Raw genomic sequence first — 27413 nt, forward strand, 5'->3', positions numbered from 1 at the left:
GAGCATCACGTTGACCTATCTCAGCCTTTTTGTTTTCCAAATGTGCTTCTGGAACTGCCGTGATCCTGCAGGGCTATGGAAAGGCAACGGGGGTGTTCAGGCTAAGACCCCTGCAAAATCGGGCAGGTGCCTTATGGAAAAAAAGCATTTGAACTGAAGTACCTACCTTGATCAACATGAAAACACACTGACTAAACAGTCTGTAATGGGCTCTCCTAATACACAGAGTGATGCCCACAGGTGTGTGCTATCAAAGCAACCGGTATTGTCCTCTGGCTAAGGACACTCGTAATTAAAAACAAGTGGATGGAGCACGTTACAGACTCAGCCCTGGGAGCTGCTGGGGAAGGGCTACGGAGTGGTGCTGGCAGCAGGCAAGGGCTGGGAGCAGCCCCAGGAGAGGGGCAGCACCCCCAGCACCTTGGCAGTGGTGTCGTGGCACGGCTTTTTCTGCTGGTGCTTGGGCGTGCTCCAGCCCAGGAGTTCAGCATTACTCATTTGAAGTCTCACAGCTTGTAGAAAGTGAAATGTTATTGAGATGCTAGCAGCTGCTGAGGCAATCTCATACTCTGCCAACTTTGTCTTGCTCTGAATCGAGCTGTGGATGCCCACGCTTCCTGGTGAGGTGCGACCCTTTTGTAAACTTCAGTCTAGCTGCGGAGTTTCAGTTGCTTTAGTGTGGTGGTCTGCATGGCAGCAAATGTCACCACATAGAAAGAAAGGTCTCTGGGAAGACTGGCACCTGCAGCATACTGGTAGCTTTGTCCTGTGCTATGCTTGCTGTCAGGGATTTTGGTAATAGGAGCGGTACGTGCACGGTGAGAAAAAAAGCTGCTATGGGGAGATGGTGAAGGATTAGCTGCTTAAACCCAAATAAAGCAAAAGCAATGATTTTTCAATATAATAGGGGATATATCCCTAGCAGATGGGCAGCGCATCTTTCCTAGAAGGCTGGATTTATCAAGTAGCCTTTCGGGGCTTGTGCTACGCGCCACGCCTGCTGTAGGCTGTGCCCCCAAGTTGGAAGCGGAGAGCACCAGCAGAAAGGCCCTGGCAAGCAGCACTGCCAACCCAATTCACTCCTGCTTGATGCACAGCTTGAGTCCTGCTCTTGAGACAGGTGATGATGGGTGAAGATGGGAGATATGGCCCTCTTCTCGGTCCTCCTGCAACAAAACGTCTCTACACCTCCCCCCACCGTGCACATCCCACCTTCTTCTAAGGCCCTTCTGTGGTGCCTATTTTATATGCTCCTATCTATCTGTTGGGAGGAATGTTACCCAGAATTTATCTGGTAGCTGAAGATAAATGCAATGCAGGAGATGTAAGAATAAAACAGGTTTATTAGAGCTATTTTACATAAATTAAACGAGACCAAGCAACTCAAAGAGCTATCTGTTTATCATGGCAAGGTTCTTGTAGACTTGGAGTTACTGAAGTACAAAAGACGACATACAAAAAGATGCATGCCTCACCTGCCTCTGCTTTTATTGGGACCCATGATGAATGCGACATCCTCGGACGGTCAAACGAGATAGACGGCACGGTGTCGGTACGTAGGTATATATAACATGTACTGTACACGATTTACTGTTAACACACCTGAAGTTCACTCACACATATCAATTACTTGCTCTAATTCTAGGAGAATTTTGCTGGGGTGGGGACACGTCGCTGAAGCTTTCAAGCTTAGCAGGGAGCTAGGAGTTCACCAGCACAGCCCCCAGGCTCCGGGGAAGAAGGGGTGGGGTTCAGCCGCTCTGCTGGAGGCGGCAGTCACGCTGACCGTGCCTGGTTGGCTACCACTAACTTTGGTTTTCACCCCGAAGGAACTCCCAACACCACAAACCCGGCCACTGCTAGCAAAGCTGGGGCTGGTGTCAGAGCAGAGCTGCAGCCCGCTGCTCTTTTGCAAGGTGGAGTGCGTGGAGCTGGGGTGGAGAAGGCTCAACAAGCCACGAGCTCCGGGGAGATGCAGCTCCGGGATCGCACCCAACAGCTGTTGGACACTGCCAAGTCCAAACTGCTCCTCTACTCATGTTTTCACTTTAGTGAGCGTGGCTCTGTTAGCTGCAGAGAGGTTTAAACTACGAATGAAAAATACAATCTGTTCCTTAAATCCCAAATTTCGTTACAAAAGCTGGTGCTTAGATGGCGATTGCTTTTAATTAACAAAGCAAAACAAAATTCTTTCATGAAACCGCTCCCTGTGCGTCGGGTAAGCGCGTCCCCGTACCCAGCGTGGAGCAGCAGGGCAGGGACGAGCTGCCCTCTACGCCCCGGGCAGTGCCACGGGGACCTGCTGCCTTGGCTGCCCCAGCACAGGGCCCTGGGGCCCGGCTGCTGCGGGGAGGGTGAGGGCACCCCCACGGCCCCGGGGGGGTCTCCACCTGGCGGCGTCTTCTACAGAGTCTGCTGGAGCCTGAAGGCTTCTGAGCTTCTGACCGTGGGCATCCACCCACATCTTTACTTCTTCAAAGGGGGAGAACGCGTTCCTCACCTTGGAGGCTTCTACATTTGAAACTTAACTAAAGACTTTGGTCCTTTTTTAGAGGCAGAGGTACATGGACACAGGAGAAAGGGGAGAAAACGACAGACCTAGATCTGATTTTCAGAGATACATCCCGTTGATGAGGTAATCAGACTCTTCAGATGTAATGGGTCGAGCTTTTTTAAGCTTCTGTCTCACTAAACGCAGTCTGCAAGCAACCATAAGCAGCAGTAACGCCGTGATGGCCAAGCCTAAGGCCAAAGGCAGTACAGCACCTGCAGAGAGATTAAGACAGATTATGCTTTATTTAATGCAGTGGGAAAACAGTAGAGAAAACCTCAAAATTCTCTTTAAAAACACAGCTGCTCTATCAGCTGGGTGCTAATATTTGGAGAAACTCACACTGAGAAATTAAACTGTGTGATCACGTGCTGAGAGTGGGTCAGAACATGGAAGCACGCTGCTCAGTCCCTGACAGCAGCGTCTGGGTCTGTGTCACCTGACTGAAAAACTCCAACGTAACTCAAAATGAATTCACGCAGTCAGTCTTACCTGTTTCTGGGACTGGGTGACCACCTCCAAGCTGATCTCTCTTTGGCACAGTTATGCCATTTTCATCTTTATCATCTGTTTTTTTCCCTGAGGAACTGTTATCTGCAGAAAACGAAGCAAGACAAATGAATATTGCAGTTGAGCAACTCAGGAAGTCTTATCCACAGGATACTAAAATCAAATAACATGAAAGCATTTGAATTTAGAAAAAAAAAAAAAAAGAAAAAAAAACAGTTTAAAAACTGCTGATTCTTATCATGTAATTTATTTATTTTTTTTAAATAATGTGAAACTCATACTAAAATATAAATTCATTTTTTTCATCACAAACCGCAGTGCATCTCAACCAAACCCATGTGGGGTCACTTTCCACTGAAAAAAAAAGATATAATTTCTCTCTTAAAGCTTTCCTAACAGGCTATACACCAATATGAGCTAAAGCATTACTGAAGCAGTTACATATAGCTGAAAATGAGGCCATTTCAAGTCATGTTATCTCCATCCTTATGGTTTGTAAAGCAGGAGGTGCATGGTTTGACTGCTCAAGCTCCCTTAATTTTGCCTAATATCTGACACATACAAAAGCAGAACCTAGTACTTGGAAGACATGAAAATACGTGGGGAAAATGTTTGAAAAACGGTAACTTAGGCACTTCAGCTGTGTGTGGTAGAGGAGGAGCAACAGAGCACTGTTGGTAACGACACAAGAGGAGAGCGCACACGCTTTGCTGTCCAGAAGTGTTCACCCTGGGAGTGCAGACCACTGCAGTTTTACTTCACAAGAGCAAAGAGTAATGCAGCTGGGACTCCTTCCTCCTGCCCTCACACCGGAGTCCTGCACTGATAGCTATGGGACCACTTAATGCAAGACTGACAGCTAAATGCAATGCCTTCACGATAATCAGTTCACCCCACTGGTGCTGCTTTGACTCGGAGTACTAAGCTCGCCGGCGAGATTTTGTCAGGTAACTCTAGAGAGGTGGAGAAAAGAGATTTTTTTTCCCTGAGGTGATGTAACTTTGATAAATTTGGGCTTCTTGCCTGCCTAGTAATAATTTTAACAATATTAGACTAAAGCGTGTTATGTGGGCTTGGTTTTATTTTGACTCTCTCTTCATTTTCTATTCTGTGCCTAGGAATTGCAATTTATAGCCCTTTCTGGTTACCCTACATCTCAGCTCTGAGCAGTAGCTACTGCTGGGGATGCCTCCACAGTGAGAACATGACTAAGGCTTGGGCACTCAGTCAAACGTTGTAATCCCATCCCCGAGCAGTGCTGCCGAACAGCTGGTGCGGCACAGACCCTGTGCCAGGGCAATGCAAAGCTGTTACGGTGATTTGTCCGTTCCAGTTTGCTGCGCCGGGAGGTGAAAGCCTTCTGACTGCTTAGGAATGCCACCTGGCTACAGCACTGTGGCTCCTCAGATGGCTACTGGTGCTTAGGAACTAGCCCATCGCTCACCCCGGTGTGCTCTGCTGCCACTGTGTTTTTGTTGTATTCATCCGCAAGTGCAGCAGTGCCAGAGTATGCATTTTGGCTGGAGAACACCCCTGGAAATGATGCCAGGGCATACTGGAGGCAGGCAGGCAGAAGTGCTGCGCTGGCCTTTGCAGGAGATGCAGTCTGGGTTACCTCGCTCTGCCGTTATGTCTGCAAGGGGAAAGGACTCCTTCACTGACACTGAGTTCCTCCTCCTGCACCCACTCCCAGCTACAGAAGAAAACATTTCATCTTCTAGCTTGGACAGAAGGAAATCACGAGGCTGTTACAAAAGACTCCGTGCACTGAGCCCCCAGGGTGGTCTGTAAGCCGGACCTGGTGCTCCCCTGGGGTCACGCTGCTGTAGAGAAACCCCACTGCAAAGGCAGAACAAAGCTCACCCACTGTCCACAATTACTTTTTTATTTTATTTTACTGTTAACAGATTCCCTGTTAGGCCAGGTAGAAGTTTCCAACAGCCTGCACCTTGAATGAGCACATTTTCACATTTTTATATTTAAGCATAAATCCGTAAAAAGCCTGTATCAAATCAAAGCCAAATTCGAGAGGCTACTGGAGTAAAGAAACAGGCTCAGGGAAATTGGGAACAGATAATTATTATAATTATTAGGAGAATATGGGGTTCTGGGATAGATTTCCCTTGGTATTACCCTCACAGATGTATTGTAGCCCTGCTGCAAAGAGCTATCCAACAGCCCGAATGCCACAGCCCATCCCAGCTCGTTTTACAAATGAGAAAAGACAAACATGGCATGCCTTGACACAGAGATCCGTTTACTGGGTATCTTCATTCTTACAGACAAAAGGTGGAAGGGTCTTTACTGGTGTTGTAACCAGCACTGTAATTCAAACAGATGTAGGAAAAGAAGCAAATGCCAACGAAGTAAGAGAGATGTAGGCCTGAAATGAGCTCCCCCCAGTGGAGGGAGTGCTGGAACCTGTGCTGCCTGCAAAGCCACATCCCTTAACATGCATCTTAACTAGACAGCTTCTCACCTCTGACATTACAAGCATTAAAGCTCATTTATGAGTCTGATTTACAACAGTCTATCATCAGCCTAGATGCTTGTAAAGTCAGCTCTAAGCCAACAAGCAATACGACTGTCCTGTCCACCAAGACCTTTACAACGGGACTTGGAGGCTCAGGATCTGCCTCAGTACCAGCGCAGGGTCTGGCATCTGTCTCAGGAAAGCACAGATCCCGGGACAGGATTTCAGCCACTGCAATGGCTGAATCTCTGAGGCTGCCGCTGTCATTTCTGTTCAGTGCTGCTTACCTCCCCTCGGCATTTGCGCAGCAGTCCCTGCTCTCCTGAACACTTTTCCAGGTGTGCTGCTCAGAGCTGCTCGTTTCTGTCTCCCCTAACAAAGTCATTCTCTTTCCAGCAGTGGGTCTGGCAACGCTACCAAGTGAGGCAGGGGAACCTAAGAGTGTGTGTGAGCCCAGTGACTGCCTTACTGGATTGTCGTACTGGAACTGGAGGAAGGACCAGCAGTCAGGATGCCCAGGGGAGTGCTCTCACCCCTAAGAAAGGATTTTGTCCTCTTCTTTCTCCTCGCATTGCTCTAAACCAAGTCAATCATCCTAGCAGGAAGCTGGCAAGTCCCATCTACTTCTCCCTTTGTCTGGAGCAGTTATCCAAGATAAAGCACGTGCACACAGAGTAAAAGTCATCGCATTTTTGTAGCACCTAATTATTAAATTTGGTCTGTGATCTCCTTGAGATGACAGTGATGGACAGAAACTTAATTCACTGCATCAGGGTGCATTTTTAGGAATGGGTTAGATGTCTGCCAGCTCAGGTCCCTAGTGGCTGTGATGCCTGCCAGTGGGGCAGGACTTGAACTTCTTTGGATCTCTGTGTATCATTAATGTACCTCCATGGATTTTAAATCTCTCCATAAGGAAACAGAAACTCATGCAGATTTTGGCAGCTGCCCTTCAGGCCCAGGTACCTAGTGCCTCTGATGTCCCACCACATGCACCCTCTTTGGAACTGATCCGTAGGCTATTTAAAAACTTGCTGAACTGTTTGCTGCTTTTCTGGTTAAAACTATTGCGTTACTGGCTCCTTCTTTTCTACAAGTAAATCCTTATGTATCATTCAACTGAAATTAAATTCAGGCTGAGCCTTGTCAAAAGCATTAAAGACAGACACGGTCAGCTGGAAATCTTGCTTGTTTAAAACAACAGATTTTGGTATTTTGGTTCTGGTACTATACTTATCACCGAAGCCCCATCATTTTTTTAAAGTTTCATAATATTTTTTTCTTTTGCTGTTTACCTGCTGGGTAAAAGCCTACTTTAAGAGCAAAAACTGTGCAAGCAAGTCACCATGCAGGAGGGTAAACACTGAAAGTGACTACACAGAGGAGCCACTCTTCCACACACTTCCAATTATAATTGATTATAGGTGGCCAAGCTTGGTGACCTCAATTCTGGTTTTACTTCTGGATTCACAAGCCCAATGGCTTTTAAGACACAGCAGCTGACTTTCCACTGGAGTTTGCAATGGCCTTTGGCAACCTGATCTGTAGTTTGGGTAGCCCTGTATCAGGTGTTGCTCAGAACTATGATGCCAAATGGGTTTGGGGCAGACTGCAGAGTTTTAACTCATTCCGATAAGGAGCACCGAGTTCTTTTACACTGACAGAAAAGGGGGAAACATGTGAGACAAGATTTTGCTGCAAGTTTCTACTTATTCACCGAGGGAGTGAAATTCTTGAAGATCATTGTTTCACTCCCTTTGCGGCCTCCACAATTGAAATACAAGAATCTGAAGTGTGAACTAGGGAAGTATTCTTTATGAGAGTCAATAGCAGAGGGCACTGAGCACAGCTTTGTTGTAAGAAGAAAACAAAACTGTGTTTATAATTAGCTGCATCCCGGGGAGCAAGAATCAGTCTGAACTCTTAAGAAACAGAAGTGGGAGGTCTTGCACTCATTTTAGGCTCTGTGAAGTTTTGCTTTCATTCAGCTGCCATTTGCCATTTCAGGTCATTTTAATTCAGCAGCGGGAACCACCTTTGGCTGCCTTAAAAGGCACACCAATTTCACTGCAGCTTCTGGAGTTCTACCAAGGCAATGTTTGGTGACTGCTGCCTGTAACATCCCTACACACTGACTCACAACAGGCTTGCAGCCAGTACAGAGAATACGACAGGGACTTGGGATTGTTTGTTACTAAAGACTGAGCCTACTCTATAGCAATGAAAGACTTCTCCTGCTCTGAATATACAAGTCAGAAAAAAGTGCCCATAATAACCAAGATACTACTTCAGGGAAGAAAAAAAGTCATCAATTAGCACTAGAAGATATGCAATTGGTTTCAGTCAATTTGAACAGCACGTTATGTTCTACTGAAGGTAAAACCCTGCAAATCTAAAGATTCCCATCTATCAGCTTACACAGATGAACCTGTTTCTATTTAGCTCACTGCATGCTTTGTTCCTTAGACTGCATTTTTTTCCTAGTGCTTCTACATGTTAACTTTCTCTTTGCAGCTGCTACGAACCAGACTTGACAATTACTAATTGTAACTTACCTATTGCAGGCTTCTTTTGCATTTTTCTTACATTTGCAAAAGTTTACTTTTAGCCAGGCACCAAAAGACAGTTTAAGGTGAAAGACCTGTCTTCCTCGAGACAGGATGATTTATTGAAACTGATGCTTTTCAGCTCTTACCTGGCACAAATCCACTGTTTTGTTTCTTTGGTCCCTGAGAAAGCGATTGGTTAGACATGTCTGCATCCAGTGGAAGGAGCGGCTGATTTCTGGCAGTGGCTTTCAGGGTGTTTTCTGCAGAGCTTTCATCTGTATTTTCAGTCAGTCCTACAGTCCTTTGCTGGGTAGTGCCAAAGGCTGCATGAGTCACTGTCTTCCGGCCTTGGCTGACTATGTTAACAGAAACAAAAATCAATTTTTATATAGGAAAGGAACGGGAATATTCTGATAGAAAACCCTGCAACATGAGCCTTCAGGTAGACTAACCAAGTTTGCCTGACTCAGACATACGATGAAATGTGAGTTCCACATACATTGCAAGCTACCGATCGCCCACTGCTCAGCTGCTGAGCTAGAGCATACCTAAAGTGAAACCCAGCAACTGAAATGTTAATGGGAGAGTGATTAGCCACTATGCCAATTCACCCTCTGATCATTTTTGTACACTTTGCTGAGCGTGGGCATATGTTGAGGGTAAATAATGAAAACTAAGAGTGCACTGGTGAATCAGCTGGTTGCTCTATACATCCAGATTTCCAGTGTTTCAGATTCAGGTAAGGTGCAGAGCTGCACTTTGAAGTGCACCTCTGAGCTGCCCTTTTAGATAAATACAGGAGTTCTTGTCTCCAGAATCACTACACAGGTAAAGAACTGATCTCGTAAATGTTGAGATCTGTAACTCAAAATCTGCTATTCAGGGACTTTTGATAGTTTTGATACACTTTGAAAAAAATTGAATAGATTTCTGAGCATCTCCTCAATGCTGATATGAAACATTCCCACATACCAACTAATGGTTCTACGCTGGGAGCAAGCTGCTTGTTGGCAGGAGAAGCCACAGAGGGGGGCATCATTTCCCTCTGGCTGCACAGTCTGCAGTTACTGTCACAATCTATGCTGTCCCACGGGGCACTTACGGTTCTGGCAGAAAGTCTCGTCGGAGCCGTCAGGGCACTGCTTCACGCCATCGCAAGCAAATGTGATGTCGATGCAGCAGCCGTCATCACAGATGAACTGGTAGCGAGAGCAAACCCCGACACAGGCTATAGAGAAACAATTCCCGAATTACCAAAAAAGAAATAGGAACAGTAAATACTGAGTCAATGACTAAAATCTGCAGCAGCCAGGAAAATGCCAAACCACACTATGACAAGAAGGACCATGGACAAAGCTGAAGAAAGGCCAGGCCCAGCTACATGACATTATGTTGACAGAGAAGCTAATACAGCTAATCATTGTTCCTTGCACCCTTATTGCTCTTCTGGAAACCTCTTTACTTCAAAACCACTCAACCTGGAAGCCCTACAGGCCATGCAGCACCCCTATAGTGCTTTAATCTCCACCAGCCTATGCTGAAAAGAGATCTTTGCAGGGTTAGAAGACCTAGGACAATCCTGAAGAATATTTACATGAGATCTCTGTAGTTAGAGCTGTCTTTCTCCAGCATGTAATTCCTACTACATACTCATTCCATGTTTCTGACAGTAAGTTATCTTACAGACACACCTATGGACTACATGGAATCTCTTATGGCATGTTTTCTGTAACCAAATTAAAATACTAAAAGAGTACTTGCCATTTATCCGCATGAACAACCCATCCATCCTGCCAGAGCAGGGCTGAGCACAAGGTCTTACAAGTGACCTTCACCAGAGAGAACTGCCTGCTGCCTGCTTTAGTACTGAGATTCCTCTGGAAATGGAGGATATCCCTGGATGTTTCACAACTGCAATTATATTCTAAAAGCTTTCCTGAAACCCATTCTGACCTTGTAATTACCAAGTGTTTACATACGTGCTTTCCTCCTCCCACCAGCAGTGTATTTCACTGCTTGTAAAGCGCTATCAAATTCGCTGTTTGGGCACAGTTGTAAAAGCAAATCAATTTGCATAAGCAAATCACAGCCTTTGGTTGTCACCCTGTGAAGCACCAGAACAACAGTTTTTAAAGCTGAACAACACTAATGAAAGTATGGCAGGAACACAAGCGTATGCTTAAGCCCCCCAAAACTGTAGTTTGAAAATATATCTCATTAACTTCAGTCCTACTAATAGCACAGGTGCTGCAAGCATTAAGGCTCTGTGCTCTCGTTTAACCATGGCAGTAGCACTCGAACTGCAAACATACTTGGGGAGTGAGAAGAAGAAAAAAGGCAGCAAATCCTCTGCATGCTCCACCCAAGAGATACCACAGATGCCCACAGCAACAAATAAACAAACCTCTCTGTCTGCTTTAGCTGAATTAAACACTAATGAATACAATTCTACCATCTATTACTAGAACACAGCTATTATTAACAGACTCGTAAGTGGATTTATATAATGTCCATTTACTGCCACTGGGACAAACCTTTCACGTAGTGATATTGGACTGCTGCAGAGCAAGTTTTCACTGGGTCTGCTGAACACAGTAATTATGCCAGTTTACCCTTAACTTTGTGCCAAAACAGCACATCTACATTAGCAGCTTGCTAATTACAGCATAATTACAGCCACAGGCTTCTATCTTCCTTCCTACCTTTTATGCTTTTTCCCTGTTTCTTAAGCTCAGAGTTAAAAAATGATGGGTCAATTCCAGTTTTGGTTGCCACAGTAACGTAAGGTTTCACTGGTTAACAAACATTACACAGAAAGGCTTAAATGCATGAAAACCAGAAACCTTGCAGACTACAGATGCAGGCAATAATTTTATTAGTCTGTGAGTCATACATACTATTTACTGCTTTTACTTGGGTCTTCCCTGTACCACAATCTCTGTCCTGTTCCATGAGCCACCTGGCTACACAATGAACAATAATGGTGTCTGATACATACGGCAGTATTTCATTTCTCCAACCTTGCCTGCTTATTCGCCACATGGGGATGAACATTTAAAAACTTTAGGTATTATTGCTCTAACAAATGTGGTATTTGCTTCCTCAAATTGGAACAGCAACTCAAAACTGAACGAGATTTTGTTATACAATGAAGATGGGAGAGATAATATGATGGAAACAGGAGTAAGACTTCTCTCTCCATCAAGCCCCTTGCTCTGAGCAGCGTACCCTGGGCATGACATGGCCACCGACTGCACTCAGCTTCTCACCTACTGCAGAATGAGCCATAGGGAGAACGGTCACAGAGACGTTATCCGAGCTCCGCTGACCAGCAGTGTCTGTCACGGTTAGCTGGAAGATATACGTGCCTTCCTGGAAGTGAGACAGCTTCAGTGTTCCTGGCTGTGGTACCTGATAGAAGAAAAACAGAGAAAAAAGTCAGGCTGGTATAAAGGATCTGTCCGTAATTTCTAGGACTAGGTAGATCATTTCTGCACGATGCCTTTCATACAGATTAAATGCTTCTCTTAAGAGAACTGGAATTTTCAATAAATATGTCAGTAGAGTCCTAGACCTAGCTTTATTACTAAATGTATTGATAAATTCATTTTTTCCTAACCTGAAATTTCTTTCCTTTTGTATTCTTCTTCCCTTGCATTTATCCAAATGCAGTGTTACCTAATCATTCTGTTGATTACCTCCTGATGATGAATGTGACACTTCAGAATTTTATTCTTTATTGTATCGCAGAACTAAATATGATCTCAGAAACATCTGCTGTTCTTCACCATGGCTACTGGGAGAGCAAATATGTAATTTAGAACTCATGAACCACAGAGTCCAACTCTCTTCTCAGTGCACATCCAGAGAAGCACCGCTGACTTCAGAATACACTGCTCTTCCTGACAACCTCTGTGTTTTTCTCTTTCTCTCTCTTCTGCCCTTACGGATCCCTTAGTGTGCCTCCTTTGTTCCAAACTTTGGCTCGGACTAGACAGTAACTTTCCAGATAATCAGCATTAAAAAAACAAACAAACAAACCAGACCAACAATTGCCTACAACTGCCAGAGCTTTGCAGCTACAGCATGTGGATAGAAATCTGAGAAGCAAATTATCCTTAAGCTAATCAGTCACAATAGAAAAAAAAATTTCCACTGGCTTCCCTCTATGATATGATAAGACATCTTTATAGCAGTCTCTGCCCTCCTGTGCCTTCTGTTTATTTTTGATACGTACGTGCAATGCAACAGCTGCCTTTTATCTTAAATAAATACCATCTCATTTTCCCTTGCAGCTAAGGACTCATGTACAGTTTATTAAGAATAGATTACAAGAAATCCACTAACTTCAGGATAGCAACAAAAGCACTAAGGATAGCAAGTGCAGACTGTACAAATAATCACAATTACTAACTCTACTAAAAGTTAAACTACCATGGAAAACCATCAGTGTACATATCTGTGCGAGAAATCCCTGCTCATCTGAACACAATAAAAAGCATGAATCTGTGTCAGAATTGTTTTCATTTATCAAATATAAAGAAATCACCAACACAAATGTGAATTTTGCAGGTTTAAATAAAGAACTGGTCTCAAACTTATCGAGTGAATCTGAGTGAAAATAAACATCTGAACTTTAACAGTATCTAGCAACCACTCTTAAAGCACCACTCAAGACATTTCTATGCATTACACTGTCTGGACTCCTTATGTACTCCTGTACTCCCTTGACCTTTTAATTTAAAAGCGGATAAAATACTAAATGAACAAACTCACAGTGGTCTTTGATATAACAGTGTCAAATTGCAATGCAACCTCAAGTAATTCAGAGTTGGCTGACTGTAGTTTGAGTCCCCAGTGTTCCCGTAATACCATGGACTATGAACAGACTGTCAGTAGACTCTATGGGTTTGAGATATTCTTCCTTTCCATTTCTGCTGCTCTTACAGCAGTCACAAAGAAGGGTATGATGGAGAATCCCTCTTTTGATGGTCAATTTTAAATCACAGAATCACAGAATTGTAGGGGTTGGAAGGGAACTCGAAAGATCATCGGGTCCAACCTCCCTGCCAAAGCAGGTTCCTTAGAGCACGCTGCCCAGGGAGGCATCCAGACAGGTCTTAAATATCTCCAGTTCGAAGTACCTTCATTTCAACAGCTGAGTCGCCTTGGAGCAACGTCCATTCATACTGCACAATTCCATGGTCATCCGAACTTTCTCTACCATCCAAAAGCACCCAGTCGACAGGTGACTGCAGCACAACATCCTGCCCTGCCTTGCACAGGGGAGGCTCATCATATTCTTCTTCTTCAATAAAAAAAAAAAAGAAAGAGAGGCTCAGTTATTTATCAGGGGGAATTGGGTGGTTATTTATATCAAGCAGATTTTTCTTGGTTAAGTTATTGATTCACAGCCGTGCGACTTCCTGAAAAAGAGAACAAACACTACTCAGCACTCAGTAGCTATATTCTTCAGTCTCAGGTAGGGACCATTCAGTTAACCACTTTAGCATGTCTGTAGCTGTTAGCTGAATGGGCTGTCAGATGCTGCTGGGATGCTGCTGCAGCCCAAACTCACACCATGTGATGAAAAACAAAAGCTCCTCAAAACTTAAGCTTCCACTAGGCAAAAGAACTTGTGTTACAAACTACAAGATTAATGGAGATAAGAATATATTATTTCTGTTTGTTTGAAGGCTTAAAAATGCCAGAAGCAACATGTTCAATAGTGCATGATTTAAATGAAGTAATATCTATCTACCTATGTTTTAACTCAGTTAACTGTTCAGTATTCAGAGCTGTGTCACTGGGCCTGTTCAGCCTGGAGAAGAGGAGGCTGAGGGGAGACCTCATCACAGTCTACAACTTCCTCGTAAGGGGGTGTCGAGAGGCAGGAGACCTTTTCTCCATTAACACCAGTGACAGGACCCACGGGAACGGGGCTAAGCTGAGGCAGGGGAAATTTAGGCTTGACATCGGGAGGGGGTTCTTCACAGAGAGGGTGGTTGCACACTGGAACAGGCTCCCCAGGGAAGTGGTCACTGCACCGAGCCCGTCTGAATTTAAGAAGAGATTGGACTGTGCACTTAGTCACATGGTCTGAACTTTTGGGTAGATCTGTGCGGTGTCAAGAGTTGGACTTGATGATCCTTAAGGGTCCCTTCCAACTCAGGATATTCTATGATTCTATTCTATGATTCTGTCTCCAGGAAATAACTGCTACATTGCAAGCCTACTGCACAGGAAACCTCTCTGTGTACATGGATGTTTCTCTAATACAACACGACTGCTAGCATCAGTGTTGTGTTGTTTTATTTTACTATGAGTTAAGGAAATTTGATGTAAATATAAATTACATATACATTCATATGGCAGTCCCTGCACACCTTTTGCAGCACTCTGCCTAACTTCACACTCTTGGTCTCTTGTAATACACCCTTACGGGAGTGAAAACCTTATTTAATGTAAGCTGAAGTCCTGGTGAAGTTGTGCTCAAGAACATCATGATATAAATGATCAGAAATGAGCACCAAGTTTTTAAGTACCATTTTAAGTACCTAATTGAAGACATCCAAAACTTTTTTTTTTTAATGTTCATAAGATTTGTGGCATTTTCTTTTATTCCAAACACAGTTGTTACTGAATAATGTTGTGAGTATTAAGTACTGTTGCCAATCAGAGCAGAAGTTTTTCAGGTGAGGCTAACAAAATGCATGGTACCTCAAGTGAAATGACCTGTGAGAAGTGATCTGCCCGGCATCATTCAGGAAATGCAGTGGACAGAGACAGATAAAATCCAGTTCTGCAAGTGAGCATTTGACAGCTTTACCCACAAGAACGTATCTTTTTGTAGTTCCCTGCCCAGGTATCATTCATTCTCTGGGCATGGCACATCCCTGGCACTCTGAAGTGGCAGGGTGCTTTCTGCTCCTTGACCTCTGCTCTCCTTCTGCCCCCCTGCAAACATGCCACACAGCTCACTTCTTCTCCAAAGTGTACTGAGATGTATTGAAAATACAGGTTTGGTGCCTCAGTATTTGCAGGAGACATCTTCCTTCCTTCTTCACACAGCGGTCAGGGCATGCAGCGGGCTGAATGAAGAAGGTAGGTGCACAGAGCATTGATATGCAGCTCTGAAAAGCATCTCCTGAGCCTGTAACTTCCCTTGGTGTGGGTAGAGCTGCACAAGGTGCTTCCTGCCAGTGTCGGGAGCCTTCCTTTCATACACTCCCATCCCATTTCCAGAGCCTGCCGGAGGGCACAGAAGCCAACAGAGCAGTGGCACAGTTTCCAGCAGTGACTGCAGGACAGACCTGCTCTTTGCTGCTTTGCTCTAAGACACTCCTATGAAAGCGTCAGGGAAAGACAAATGAAACCAGACACAGCACATTCCAATGCAAACGCCTTCACGTAGGGGAACGTACAAATAACTGAAAAAAGCATCTAATAATAGAAAGTATGAAACTGTTCCCACTGCTCCAGCTGGCACAGGAAGCTTTGCCGAGTGTGTGTACACAGAGTTCTCAAAGCCCAGGGTGTTTAAAAAGCACCATTTAGGTGCAAAAAAATACTGTTAATAAACACCATCATTGTGGTGCCAGGACAACTCTTATGGGGTAGGTAGGAACTATGTGCAGTCTTTACGTGGCTATTTACTTTACCCATCACTGCCAAAAAGAGGATAATGAGCTCGACTGACCAGGGTCTGAAACAGCACAGCCCGTTCTCTCCCTCTCAGCTCAGAAAGTGGTTGCACATCACCCATCTGCTTGAAACGACTTGACCAATTCCCTGCAGAAACTCCAGGGTAGAGGCGAGCCCCAGTTCCCCCGGACCATAAGCAATAAAGATGCTTTCTCCTCCTGGACTAACGTTACGCTGCAGCGGCCCGAGCTGTCCTGGCAGGAGCTGTGCTGGGACAACGCAAAGGTTCCTTCCTGCCAAAACGCAGGATGAAGGCACAATGCCTTTGTAAGCTACCAGAACATTTTTGGAAAGGTAAATCGATGGCAAATCAACTAGTCTCTTACACTTGTAAAGAAAAACATGACCTGAGAGAGACATCTGGCATGGGAAGAGTCAGCCTCACGAGCTGAAGACTTTTTCCACGGCAAAGTTTTGAACAAGGGGATGTATTATCTTTACAGGGTGAAATAGCCCCACACATGGTCAGTACATGCTTCTAAGAAGTCAGTGTAAAAAAGAAAGGAAGCATACTTGGGGGTAATCTACAGCCACAGGGATAAAGGGCTGTCAGCCCCAGGTTAGTAGAAAAATCAAGCTCGTAAAGCATCTTTTAACTTCTGTTCCTAGCTTTTATTCAGATTGAATGTATGTAATATGAAACTGATACATCAGGACAACACTGAGATGCTGGGGCTGGCTGCTCTCTACAACATGGGCTATAACTTTATAAGCAACCCCTTTTTCTGAAGTGGGGACAACATGACAGGCTGCATTTGTTCTACTTCCTCCTCCATACAGGCTTGGCCCACCAGCAATGAAGCTGCCAGCTAGTTGTCTGAATGAGGGCTTTGTTATAAAAGGTTATTTCACTACCAATGCCTCATTTTCTTCGGTATCGGTTTACCTTGACGTTGAATGGTCACTGCTCACCAGCAGCGCGCATCACAGATGGGATGTTACACATCTCTCGTGAGGCATTCAAAGCCTTTCTATGTCAGGAATTTTGGATTTGCTGCACAAAGGCAAAAAGGATTTACCTCTTCTTTCAGTACAGCCACATGGGTTTCCACTGTTAAAGCTACACGAACTGCCTGAACGTGCTATGTGAATCAACAATTGAGCCAGCAAAAATCGGGTGTAAAAAGAAAATAAAATCAGGGCTCTGATTTACCATGGAAAGGCCAGCTTCAAAAATTCACCACTCCACTGACTTTTCCAGTACACAGAGATGTACATGATCTGAAGGATACATCTCCCTCATTACCTGCTTCTAGAGCCAGATATGCAATTGTTTTTGGCTTACTGAAGATCCTTAACATAAACACAAACAGAATGCCCTAGAGATCACTGTTTACTAATGCTCAGAAGTATTTTGGAATTACAAGGACACCATCTTTATGGGTAGATGTTGGTGTAGGATTATCAAAGAGTAAACAACAGAAGACACACCACCACAGTACTCTGAAAGAAAAGAACAGGTAAAAGGTGATGCCCTCATATCATAAAATCTTGAAATGCAAAGCTATTTCCTAAACTTCCCAGATTTGATCATGTGGTGACATAAGGGACAAAGGGTCTATCCTCACTGCCCTATTACCCATTGTTGTCCAGATTAATTTTTCAATAAAATTCAAGAATGCAGAGGTAACATGACATCAGATGGCAAAATAATCTAATCTGATTTATCTTTCCTGGTTTATGTCACAGCTGACAGATGTTTGAATAAAAGTTCATTCTCCTTTGTGGCTCTGCTTCATCTCCAGCTTAATTGCATTAAGAAGTCATAATCTCCTGTTCCTGATACCACCCTCACCCACGAGGCAGACTTTTAAATAAACCCATCAGGACACAGAGCAATTTGCAGATTAGAAACCTAAATTGCCTTGCTAACCCCGTGCTGATAGTCATGAAAGCTGCCAAAAAGGCAAAGCTTTGGAATTCAAGATTTCCAATAGGTGGATTATCACTTCAACGAGTGTGACCTTTATCGTGTCTGACTGCACTCTACACTAGGGTCAGATTTTAAGATTTTAATGGAACCGAGGCGGTTCAAAACGATGAAGGCCATCCAGAGATGTTTTCAAAGGTTTTCAGAGATGCCTAATTCTCTGTGACTTTGATTTAAAAGCTAGTCTTATGCCTTCTATCTTGCAAGTGCACACATTAAGGGACATAAAACAGAATTACCCAGAAGTTGCTACATAAACAATACCACAGACCTAACAGTTGCCTGGCTGTAAACGTTGAGGTCCTACCTTGGGTTTCTGAGGCATTTTAGGCTTCCCTCATCTTCAATTCTACAAATTCCTTCTTCTAACTTTCTAGTTCATCTACCCAGGCACTTTGCAGTAGTTACACACCTAAACTCTTCTACAAAGTGACCCCCTTGTACCCCCAGCAGCTCCCCACAGGCACTGCCATAACCTCAGCAGCGCTGGAGGGGGGCTCAGCGTTGATGTCCCCCCTGCCGAGGGCACAAGGCAGAGGCCGCCCGGACACCCTGTTCCCAGCCACCCCGCACCTTGTGCTGCCAGGTGGTTCACGAATAAAGAGCCACGAGGCGCTGCAGACAGGCGGTGAGGATACATGCCCAGCAGCAGCGATGCAGCCGAGCCCTGAACCAGGACCCCCCCCCCGGCCGCGGCGGGGCAGCAAATGGCGGCCGCCCCCCCTCCCTCCCCCCCCGGAGCCATCTTACCGGCGCGCCGCCGGCTGTAGGTGCTGTAGCCGCGGTGCGGGGCGAAGCGGCAGACGGGCCGGCCGCGGTGGGTGCAGTTGAAGAGGTAGCAGCCCAGATCCGCTCCTCCTCCTCCTCCTGCTGCTGCTGCTGCTGCTGCCGCTGCCCGCGGCCGCCCCGGCGCCTGCACCACGGCCAGCGTGCAGCGCGGCTCGGCGCAGCAGGCGTCCAGGCACTGCCGCCAGCCCGCCGCCCCGCCGGGCGCCCGCAGGAAGGTGGCGCCGGCCGCGATGGAGTCCTTGGTGCGGATGATGGAGTCGGGCCTGGCGGAGAAGCCGAAGCCGCCGCCGCCGCCGCAGCGCTCGCCCCCGGCCACCGCCGAGCCGGCGGCCGGCGGCGGGCCCGGCTCGTCCTGCTGCAGCTGCCGGCGGAACTCCTCCAGCAGCGACTCCACGCCCGAGAGCTGCGAGCGCAGCTCGGCCAGCGGCGCCGCGCAGCGCCCGCCCGGCAGCACGGCCCGGCCGCCCAGCGCCGCCAGCAGCAGCAGCACCAGCGCCGACATGGCCCCGCCGGCGGCCCACCAGGGCCCGGCTCCCCCCGCCGGCCCCGCCCGGCTGCCAGGCAGGCGCGGAGCCGCCGCGCTCAGCACCCGGCCGCACGAACAGCTCCGCCGGGAGGGGCCGCGGTGCGCGGCTCGGAGCACGGCCCGCCCACACAGCAGCAGCCACGGCTGCCGCCCCAACCAGTCCACCCGAGCACCCTGCTGCTCAGGGCCCTCAGGGGGTGCCCAGGACATTCAGAACCGTCTGGGTTGGAGGAGAGCTCCACCATCACCCGCTCCAACCCCTGACCTAACGCTAACAGTCCTCCACCAAACCATATCGCCAAGCTCTACATCGAAACGTCTTTTACAGACCGCCAGGGATGGGGACTCCACCACTTCCCTGGGCAGCCCGTTCCAATGCCTCACAACCCTCTCAGTAAAGAAGTTCTTCCCAATATCCAACCATTTTTTTCTCCTTGATTTCCTATCAGATTTAGTTGAAACTGGTCAATGCATCCAAAAGTTATAAGGGAAGGAGGATGGAGCAGCTAGACAACAAGATAACATAATCCATAGCATCTGCCAACATAAAGATAAAATAATCATTTCATCTGAAAATCAAGCTAAAATTTTATTTATTTATTTATTTATTTATTTATTTTGCATGGGAAAATTCTGGAGAGGTGATTAATCTGTTCACAGCAGAGATACTGACTGTGACACACCAGTTTGCCACCTGTGGCACTGTTTTCCAACTGCTCTGTCCGTATACTCTCTGATACTACTTGTGCTGCCAGAGCGTAAAGCATAATTAGAGCTCCCACAACTAATATGGTGCCTGTAGTTGGCAGAAGTAACCAAATGCGCAAGGTTGTAATTGCTTGTCCCATCCTCATAGTCACCCAAGGGCTCCTCTGTTGGAGCAGAAGCTCCTGGCTCTCAGCTGGCACACAACTGGTGCTGATTAGTGGGGACCTGTTTACAGGGCAGAGAGGGTGGCTCATGCCACCACCCTTAGCATGTCCAGTTGTGCCAAAAAGATAGTTTCCAGCTGTCAGTGATGGCAGCAATTCTGAAGTGGCTGGTTGTCTTCTGCAGAGGGGTCAGAGCTCCCTTCTTGCAGAAGACACTGAGGGAAATGCTTGCTTTCAATCACTTCATAACGAGGAAGCCATGGTTGGAAGGTGTCTGTAAGGAGCAAGTGGACTCTTCTAGTAGCTGGGTTAAGGATGACATGCTCAAATTTGTACTTAGAAGTGTTGAGGCCAAGCTCAGAGTAGAACCTTGAACAAGCACGTGCAAGTGCAGCAGGTTTTCCGTGGGTATGTTACAACAGAACTTGTTTTGTTGCCTGATTTCCTTGGATCAGAATGTGTGGCTGATACTACTTTTGCCTTGTGAGAAAGATGACATTCATAGTTATTCCGTGCTTTGTTCAGAAGGTGGCAGCAGCTTATTACTTATATAAACCAGGTTGCTTCTAGACCTTAATGTCTGCCTAAGTGTAAATAAATAAATACATTTAATTTCATATTTCTATACTGGTTCATTGTTGTGAGTGCCTTAGATTTTCATTAGGCTGTGGGGTTGCAAATCTAAATTAATTTTTAGTGTATTTAGTAGTACTTAAGGTATTTTATTCCTGCCTACCACAGAAGGGAAATTTTGGGGTGGTTTGGTTTTCAAGCAGAGGGCATTAGAGATTTATGAGGATGTTTGTTGGGTTTTATTTCTTTTTCCCTTTCCAAAGGATACACACCTGAACCACAGTTTATTGTCCATGCACATAATAAGAACACGGGATAAGTAAAGCGAATGCTAGCTTTGTTTTCCAAAAGTGGTGATTAGACAGCACGTATATTGTTTACATCTGAACAATACCTGATAGAGTAATACAGGATTTCAGAATTCATGAATATTCATGCTTCCAAACCATCTGTTGATTAGTTTTAATCTCTATTCATATTCAGAATTCATAAATCACTGGAACTATGTGAGTAAGATATGAGTGCATCTCTCTTTTTCTTCCTTTAGATGTATTTTTTCCAAAGTAAGAGAAGAACAGGGAGGAAGAAAAGTCAGGGGACAGAAAGGTAATGGAGTAGGATAGAAAGAAATGGAGAAAGTAGAGAGGGTGCAAAAAGAAAAGGCAAAATTTCATCCAGGCTTCCCCATCTGAATTGCTTTTTTTATGGACTGGCGGTTTCCTTTTTGTTGGAATATGTGCTCAAAAAAAAAAGAAAAATATGTCTTCATTTTTATGTGATGTCTTCCAGATGCGCCGTAAACAATAAACACTTAATGCAAATATTATCTGCAGAAAATGTGTCATCAGCATGATGCTGCCATTAAACACATTTTCTCTATTTCAGCTTGCTTGTGAGAATCTGTCAAGTAAACATCCATGATAGATACAAATCTGCTTGGATGCTGGAGTGGATTGCTGACTGACAGCTGAATTTGAACAATTTGCCCACGAATGAATTGAAGTGATAACCTTTTCTTTGCAGTGTGGAGGTTCAGGTTTCTGACTGTGTGAGTGAGAGCTGAGGCGTTCAGCAGAAATTACAGAGGGTAGGGTGGTAAATGTTAGCAGTGGGAGCAGTGGAATTACAGGTATATAACTCATCTTCTGTGTTTTGTCATTTTTAATCTTTCCCATTCCTCACAAGCAAAATCATGTAATACTGAGTACTGGTGTTATGAAAACAGTAGGAGGAATCATTTTTCAAACTCCTAAATTGAAAAATTAATGTAATCATGAAAATGTTTCATACCGTATTGATTATATGTATATCCCATGGTGATGCAAGTTAAAAAGACAAGTCCAGTTACAGCTAAGCTGATTTTAGTCTGGGTATGGTAAATAATCTTCTTTACCTTCTTTAAGAACCGAAAAGTACCCACCCCAATCCTGGCCGTGTGTGTGAGTGTCTATAATTTTGCTTGTTCTTTTACTGCTATATTAAATATCAGTGCACAAAAAGTGAGAGCTCTACTAGTTGGTAAAGTGGAGTAGCACTAGCAAAAACCTCTCCTTTCTGTATGCCTGACTGTAATTGTACCTAACATAAAGCAACTATTTTGCTAAAACAGGGAAGGAGACAGAGAAAGAAAAAGGGCTCAAGACTTATTTTAGAGAACCTTTCCCGGTAGCAGCAGTGGTAAGCATTAGGCTAAGAAAGAGACATCAGGTGATTTGTTTAACATTACATTCTTGTGTGCTGTGCTTGCTTCTCTGCCCAGATACTGCATAATTGACTGCACGGCATTAGCCAGGCACCACGTGGTATAAGAACACATACTCTGACGAAAAAGCACCAGGGCTCTGGTACTGAAATCGATCTTTTTTTTTTTTTTTTTTTTTTTTTAAATATTAAAAAAACCCACTTCCTTGTAAAGAAGGGGGGGGGGGGGGGGAGGGGGGGGGGGGGAGAAAGGAGAAGCCATTTCTGTAAAGTGAATTTATTAACTGTATTTATTACCTGTTTTAAGGTGAAATTCACTGTGGGAGGAGAGGTCACATAAAGATCATTCTCATCACTGTTGAGGTATGGGCACTACTGGAGTTAAAGGACTGTTTCAACAAAATCAAGCATGCAGGTGAGGAGTAAAAAAAGGGGCAGAGTAAAGCCCAGAAAGAAAATCCTGATATTGGTGATAGAACAGCACCATAGAATCATAGGATATCCTGAGCTGGAAGGGACCCACCAGGATCATTGAGTCCAACTCCTGGCTCCACACAGGGCCACCCAAAAATCAGGCTATATATCTGACAGCATTGTCCTAACGCTTCTTGAACTCCGTCAGGCTTGGTGCTGTGACCACTGCCCTGGGGAGCCTGTCCCAGTACCCGACCGCCCTCTGGGTGCAGACCCTTTCCCTAACCCCCAGCCTGACCCTCCCCTGTCCCAGCTCCATGCCGGTCCTGTCACTGTCCCCAGAGAGCAGAGCTCAGCACCTGCCCCTCCGCTCCCCTCGTGAGGGAGCTGCAGGCTGCCATGAGGCCTCCCCTCAGCCTCCTCTGCTCTGGGCTGAACAAGGTGACCTTGGCTGCTCCTTATATGTCTTCTTTCCAGACCCTTCACCATCTTTGTAGCTCTCCTTTGGACTCTATCTAATAGTTTCACGTCCTTCTTGTATTGTGGTGCCCAAAACTGTAAACAGTGCTTGGAGGTGAGGCCACGCCAGCGCAGAGCAGGGCAGGGCAGTCACTTCCCTCAGCCAGCTAGGAATGCCATGTCTGATGCACCCCAGGACATGGTTGGCCCTTTTGGCTGCTAGGACACACTACTGGCTCACGTTCAACTTACCATTGACAAAAACCATCAGATCCCTTTCCACAGGGGACCTCTTGTTCCCCACTCTGTACCTACATCCAGGGTTGCCTTGTCCCACATGCAGAATCCAGCACTTGCTCTTGTTAAGCTTCATATTGCTGGTCATTTCCCAGCCCTTTAACTTGTCAAGATCTATTGGTAAGGCTTCTCTACCCTTGAGGGAGTCGACATCTCCTAATTTAGTATCACCTACAAACTTTCTTAGTGTATCTTCTAGTCCTGCATCCAAGTCATTTATGAAAACATTAAAGAGAACTGGCCCTGAAGTGGAGCCCTTGGAGACCCCACTAGTGTCTGCCCACCAGCCTGATATAACCTATTTACTATAATCCTTTGTGCCCAACCCTTCAGCCAATTGTTCACTTACAGTGTTAAGTATTTATCTAGCTGTATTCTGGACATTTTGTCCAGAAGGATATTGTGAGAAACTGTATCAAAAGCTTTGCTGAAATCCAAAAAGATTACATTAGCTGGCTTTCCTTGGTCAACAAGGGGGGTGACCTTATCGTAAAAGGGAATTAAGTTCATTAAACAGGACTTTCCCCTTGTGAACCTGTGTTGGCTGCGACCTATGACTGCGTTGTCTTTCAGGTATTTTTCAGTAACTCCCAGAATAATCTTCTCCATAATATCACCAGGCACTGAAGTGAGACTGACATGTCTGTAATTACCAGGGTCTACTTTCATACCCTTCTCGGAAACTGGGACAACATTTGCAAGCTTCTAGTCAACTGGGAACTGCTTTTACCACATTTTTTGGTTGGATCTTGGAAAAAATGCAATATTTCTTTCCAACTTGGAATCTGCCAAATATTCATTTAGAAACCTTATGGTCAGTGCAATGGTACTGACAACTGCTTCTTTGGGCAAGAAGGCTTTAAAATTGTAGTCTGAGAGGTGAAGGACAGTTGTGATTCTATTAAAAAAAATGTTTGAAATATTTCTGTGGGAAAGGTGAGATGTGAGCAGTAGGTCTGTAGCTGGAATTTCAGCTGCTTCTGCAGAGATAAGTTACCACTGATTTACAAACAGTAAAAACCTAATTTAACATCCAGAGCCCAGGTTAAGCTGTGAGTAGAAAAAGCCATTTTGCTTGTAAACAGCACCATCAATATGGGAATGGCTGAGAGAATGAAGATGGGTCAAATACTATGCATTTTTATGGTCAGCGTATTTTAACCTCTGAAGACACAGACTGCCTATATTTGTGCTGAAGCAAAACAACTTGTGCTCCTAGATGTTAGCTAAGCACAGATTTGTATAATGTGTCCAACAGTCAATGCAAAATTTCCCAGTGCTCACTGAAAACATGGAAACTTTTTAATATAGGGGCTGAACATACAGAACTGACAGCCTACATCCTTTATGCACGGATTTTTTTTGAAATATATGAAGCTTTGATATTGTGCACAAAACTACAAAGGATCACTTCCCAGAAGGAAAATGCCTAGCTGAAAAATTGACTCATTGCTATTTCAGCCATGCGTTCCTGTGCAGTATGGTATGTTGATAAAAATCAATTGGGTAATAAGCTCATGAATAGTGAGTCAATGGAAGCCGGTGGCAGCTCTGACGTTGATCAATAATGACAAGATTTTCTAACCATTTACAAAACAATAGCAGGCTCTGCAGATGTTGCTGAAATAGCAAATAAACTGGACATGACCACCAACACCCCTCTTTCTGCTTGTTACCGCCTGTGATTTTTCACACAATGGGAAAAAAGAAGCCAATTAGTTGGTCTATGTTGACAGATTTATGAAGAGTTTTTCATTTATACTCTGAATTTAGCATGCTGTCTTCAGAGAATCATAGAACCACAGAGTGGTTGAGGTTGGAAGGGACCTCTGGAGGTCACCTGGTTTAAGCAGGGACACCCTGAGCAGGTTGCCCACCTTCATGTCTAGGTGGCTTTTGAAGATCTCCAAGGAGGGAGATGTCCACTCTGGGCAACCTGTGCCAGTGCTTGGAGAGGTGCCCCAGTCCTCTAATCATCTTAGTAGCCCTCCGTTGGACTCTCCCTGGTATGTCCATCTCTCTCTTGTACTGGGAAGCCCAGAACTGGTCACAATACTCTGCAGCCTCAGCAAAGTCGCGTAGAACAGTGAACAGTTTTAAACTTAGCCCTTCTTGTTTATTTTTGTCTGTTTCCAAGCTCTTCAGAAAATAAAGGGCTTCAGGGCTGTTTGTAAGGTCAGTAGACCCTTCACATCTTTATTGATACTACAGAAAGCCAGAAATATAGTTACAATAGTATTTAACTTACTAGCAGCAGTAGAAGTACTAAGCAGACTGGACAGCTTGATCTATTTGTGGAACAGGGCAGTGTTTTTGGCTCCATTAAGGCTTCCTTTTAAGCTCCATCACAAAATACAATCCCCATTTTTAAATCCCAATCTACTTCACTTTTCTTCCCAGACACTTCTGTTCTTTTTTTTTTTTTTCTTTTTTTCTTTCATTTTTTTTTTTCCCCTGTGGATGTTAAACAATAGAAATGAGTGTAGCAACCATTATTTATAATTTTAACCCACTGTGTTGCAGCTGATAGCTTTCCCAGTAATTTTTCTCAAGCAATTTCTTGGAAAAGCTTATTCTCTTAGTGCTGAGAATGCATCAGCTAGGATTTAATAAGTTACCTAGCATGGCAAAAATGTAAACAGTTTGGTTCCACAGCCTAAGTTGCTGCTTTCATGTTATCCTACTGTCTTAAGGGAGTGCAGCCATGATTAGATGGTAAGACAATCAAATTCAGGTAAAGGATTGTTTTAATTTTGAACCTTAATATTCACAAATAGGCAAAGACCCTTCTCAGGTCTTCTGATTTTTAATAATAAAAGTGATAGCTTGTGGCCTTGCCATATCTATTCACCTGGCCATTATTTTGTTAAAGAAATAGGCCTGTATTTTTCTGTTATAGGCATAAAACGTGAGCTCATGGAAGCTGGAAGGACAACATGTTTTTCTTAGTCTGAAGTCAGGAGATCTTCTCTCTCTGTTGCAAGGCAGATCACACAGCTTGCCCTCCCAGCTCTGAGCAGACTTCTGCTGACTTCAGTAGGCTCCAGGCCAGATTCATAATCTGCATCTCTTATTTACAAATTGGAAATATTAATAAGTATCTACAAAAGGAGAGCTGCAGTCGAAAAACTAATTCATGTTAATAACACGCTTTGAGGTCATTGCAATTGAATAACTAAAGGATACAATTAAAAAATATTCATTTCTGGTTGTTTTTTTTTTTTTTTTTTTTTTTTTTTTTTTTTTTTTTACTCAGTAGAATCCAATTCTTCTGAATATTGAGCTGACTGTGTTTACCCTCTATTACTATATTTGTGTTTGGATTTTTTTTTTTTTTTTTTTTTTTCCCCCAAGCTTTCTGACTATGATTCTAGCAGTTCCCTTGTATTTCTGACCGCTGTCATGTTAGAACTGCTGTCACTATTCACTTTGCATTGTAGGTCACACACACAAATCTCTCCAGGTGAAGTCAGTGGCATCACTGAGTAATGTTCCTGCTTCGGTAATGGTGGAGAAATGGATTTTAGTTGTGTTGTAACTGGTCTCTTAATTGGAGCTTTTATATGAGTTTTATCCCAAGCATTTCACTTCTGTCCTCATTAAAAGTCTTCCTGGACTTCAAAGCAGGAGGGCTGTTAAATTAACTTCGATGGATGAGAGAGTGGGATTTTCTTTAAATTGGGCTGCAAATCACACATTTTGTAGTGAAGCTAGAGGCAAAATGACTTGAATGCAGATAATCTTCCAGTGTTCTTCCCAATGTTCTCCCATATGTGTCCTGGGGGAATGCATATGTTTCATTACAGGTGACTAACTTAGCTAAAAAAAAACCACCATAGAGAGTGTCAGCATGAAAAAAATAAAAACAGCCATTGCGTCTCAGTCACCTACAATTTAAATACTGGCACAGAGTGTACACTGTGGGAGATACTTGAATTTTGGTTAGACTCCGATACAGATTGCCCAGGGTAACTGTGCAATGAAGATGCACTGGTCTCATTGACCAAAAAGAGGTCCTAAACATGATACAGACACAGAGTGTAATTTTCCAACTTTTCCCAACAC

At 44.6% G+C, this 27413-nt stretch overlaps 1 protein-coding gene across 1 annotated transcript; it reads right to left on the reverse strand.

The window, feature by feature from the left end:
- Positions 1–1323: 1323 nt before the first annotated feature.
- On the reverse strand, positions 1324–19008 carry LRP11 (LDL receptor related protein 11). The gene is made up of 7 exons (XM_032184900.1): positions 18468–19008; positions 13228–13391; positions 11353–11494; positions 9186–9311; positions 8230–8439; positions 3044–3145; positions 1324–2766 (listed from the first exon to the last, which is right to left on the reverse strand). The coding sequence occupies exons 1-7, from the start codon at positions 19006–19008 to the stop codon at positions 2612–2614; spliced, it is 1440 nt and encodes a 479-aa protein (XP_032040791.1). The 3' UTR covers positions 1324–2611.
- Between the last annotated feature and the right edge of the window lie 8405 nt (positions 19009–27413).

This window comes from Aythya fuligula, chromosome 3, assembly GCF_009819795.1.
Source record: "Aythya fuligula isolate bAytFul2 chromosome 3, bAytFul2.pri, whole genome shotgun sequence".
NCBI classification, from domain to species: domain Eukaryota; kingdom Metazoa; phylum Chordata; class Aves; order Anseriformes; family Anatidae; genus Aythya; species Aythya fuligula.